This window comes from Protobothrops mucrosquamatus, unplaced genomic scaffold (assembly GCF_001527695.2).
Source record: "Protobothrops mucrosquamatus isolate PMUCROS unplaced genomic scaffold, P.Mucros_1.0 scaffold2065, whole genome shotgun sequence".
NCBI classification, from domain to species: Eukaryota; Metazoa; Chordata; class Lepidosauria; order Squamata; family Viperidae; genus Protobothrops; species Protobothrops mucrosquamatus.
This window is the reverse complement of record NW_015388170.1, coordinates 6,259-9,165: the sequence shown is the minus strand read 5'-3', so window position 1 is coordinate 9,165 and position 2,907 is coordinate 6,259. Positions and strand designations below refer to the sequence as shown.

Below are 2,907 nucleotides of genomic sequence, written 5' to 3'. Positions count from 1 at the left end.
TCAAGTTTTTGACACTTTGCTAGGCGACTGGTGGTACTCGGATGTTGCCAAGTCCTAAAAGTGGTACAATGGGTAAAAAGGTTGAAAAGCCCTGTCCTAGTCCAACCCCCTGCTCAAAGCAGGAGACACTATAGTATTTCTGACAAGTGGCTGTCCGTCTCTTCTTGGAAGCTTCCAGTGATGAAGCACCCACAACTTCTGAAGGCAAGCTGTTCCATTGGTTGATTGTTCTCACTGTGAGAAGATTTCTCCTTATTTCTAGGTTGATTTCCACTCCTGAAGAGGATTTGCTGTTATTGAATGTTAGTGTGATAACACTTTCTGACTTTAGGCATATGAATTATAATTAAATGCAGTAATAACAATAAGAGTCTTATCTAGATGCTTTAGGGAGAACAGAGTGGGAATTGGACAAATTTAGGTTATGAAAATTAATACATTCATCCTGTAGTTCTTTCATGATGTTAATTCAGCTATTCTTGGTGTTATTACATTTTCATTATTGAAAATAATGGCATATTGATATCAGCAAAATACTCTAAGGGCAGTCTTCTCAGCAAATGCCTATAGAATTCTCTTTTGGTATAACCTTAAAACATTAATATGTGAACATTCCATTTTTTTGCAGATCCTTCAAGATTATCAATGGCATGAACATTTCTCTTGCACCTTTTTTTGGCCACCTGTGGTTTGTGTAATGAGAAGAAAAACATCGACTTCTTGAGAGAAGCTATTGAAGTTTTAGTCTGTTGCTCAGTGTGATCTCAGCTAGAAAAGAACCCAATATGAATGCATCACTTCTCTCCTTCACAGGAAATAATTCTATTCAGAATGTCTCCAATGAGACTTCTGGACTCTTACATTTCCAGGACATTGACTGTCATGTGCCTTTGGCAATGGTATTCACCTTGGCCTTGGCTTATGGAATTGTTATCCTTCTTGGTATTTCTGGAAATCTGGCCTTAATGATTATAATCTTGAAGCAAAAGGAAATGCACAATGTGACCAACATTTTCATTGTCAATCTGTCCTTTTCAGACCTCCTAATAACTATCATGTGTCTTCCTTTCACATTTGTATATACTCTAATGGACCACTGGGTTTTTGGGGAAACCATGTGCAAACTTAATCCTTTTGTGCAGTGTGTCTCTGTCACAGTCTCTGTTTTTTCCTTGGTCCTCATAGCTATTGAACGCCATCAGTTGATTATCAACCCTCGGGGCTGGAGGCCTAATAACAGACATGCCTATATTGGAATTGCCACCATATGGATCCTAGCAATAGCCTCATCTTTGCCTTTCCTAGTATACCATGTTTTAACTGATGACCCTTTCACTAATATAACCATAGAGGACTACAAGGGAAAATATGTATGCTTGGATTCATTTCCATGGGAGTCAGCCAGACTGTCATACACTACTATTCTCTTGGTGATACAATATTTCGGGCCTCTTTGTTTTATATTCATTTGCTACTTAAAGGTAAGGAAGAGTTTATTTTGTCACATATCTTGCATGTTCTTTGTTTTTTATCAAAATGGCACTTCTAGGATATGGCTTAAATTGTTCTTTGTTCTTATAAAAAATGGTACCGCTAGTATATGGCTTACATTATTGTTATTGAATTCTTATTTCTCACAGATCTATATTCGCTTAAAAAGAAGATGCAACATGGTGGACAAGATGAGGGATAATAAATACCGATCCACTGAAACAAAAAGGATCAATATTATGCTGATCTCAATTGTGGTGGCATTTGCCCTGTGCTGGCTGCCACTCACCATCTTCAATACAGTCTTTGACTGGAATCATGAAATTCTCCCTGCAGCCTGCAGCCATAATTTGCTGTTTTTAATCTGTCACCTTACAGCTATGATCTCAACCTGTGTGAATCCCATCTTCTATGGATTCCTCAACAAGAACTTTCAACGGGATCTACAGATTTTCTTTCGTTTCTGCGATTTCCACACCAGAGTCGATGACTATGAAACAATAGCTATGTCTACAATGCATACAGATATCTCAAAGACTTCTTTGAAGCAAGCCAGTCCTATCACTTTTAAAAAATTTAATGACCATGCTAATGAAAAAATATAGCTGTTGTCATGACTGACATGGTTTCATGAACAAACACCAGATTTTAAAGAGATTTATTTTTCTTCCACCTACTCTGAAATGTCACTTTCATGTTCCTACTGTTGCTGTTGTTTTGATTTTTTGTTGCCTGTTTGCTATTTTTAAACGAAGAGTTCTTTCTAATGCGAAGTATATTGACACTTTCGCTGCCTGAAATTTTCATCATGAAATTTCTTTTTTTTCTATTTGTGCTTGATATATTTCTCTATCAATTTAGTACATTATTTAAAAGAGTATTCATTTTACTGGAAACACACACACACACACACACACACACACACACATATGAGAGCACAATATATGCTATTAATATTTTTCCCCATTCAATTGTGTCCAGTTATTGGAGACTGCTTAGAGAGATCCTTGCAGTTTTTATATAGAATTTTACAAAATCCAAGAGAAAAAGCTGTACAGTATTCAATAAAACCTATTTCAATTTTATTTTCATACTGAACTAGGTCAGTTTTAGTCATATATTCTAGGAGCAACATATCGAAAACATTAAAATCAGACTGTAGGAGATGACCAGGCTGAGCCCAAGGGAGGGGTCAAATGTGTCACCAGTCTCGAGTCTCTTCACACCCACAAGAGATCTAACTCCAGCCCACCTTGAATTCCATTAACTATTATCTACCGCCAATTTGCTTTGACCATTAGTAGTTCAGATTCTTGTAGAGAACTTAAGCTTGCAATAAACTTTTATATTCATTTGAACTGCCTGGATTTCCTGCTTTCTTGCACTTGACACAAACAGATGGAAATGCATTTCTTA

At 36.7% G+C, this 2,907-nt stretch overlaps 1 protein-coding gene across 1 annotated transcript; it reads left to right on the top strand.

Annotated features, from left to right (window-relative positions):
• Positions 1–785: 785 nt before the first annotated feature.
• NPY1R (neuropeptide Y receptor Y1) lies at positions 786–2,096 on the top strand. Its single transcript, XM_015823985.1, has 2 exons — positions 786–1,481; positions 1,641–2,096. Exons 1-2 carry the CDS (start codon positions 786–788, stop codon positions 2,094–2,096), a joined length of 1,152 nt encoding a protein of 383 aa, XP_015679471.1.
• Positions 2,097–2,907: the final 811 nt, after the last annotated feature.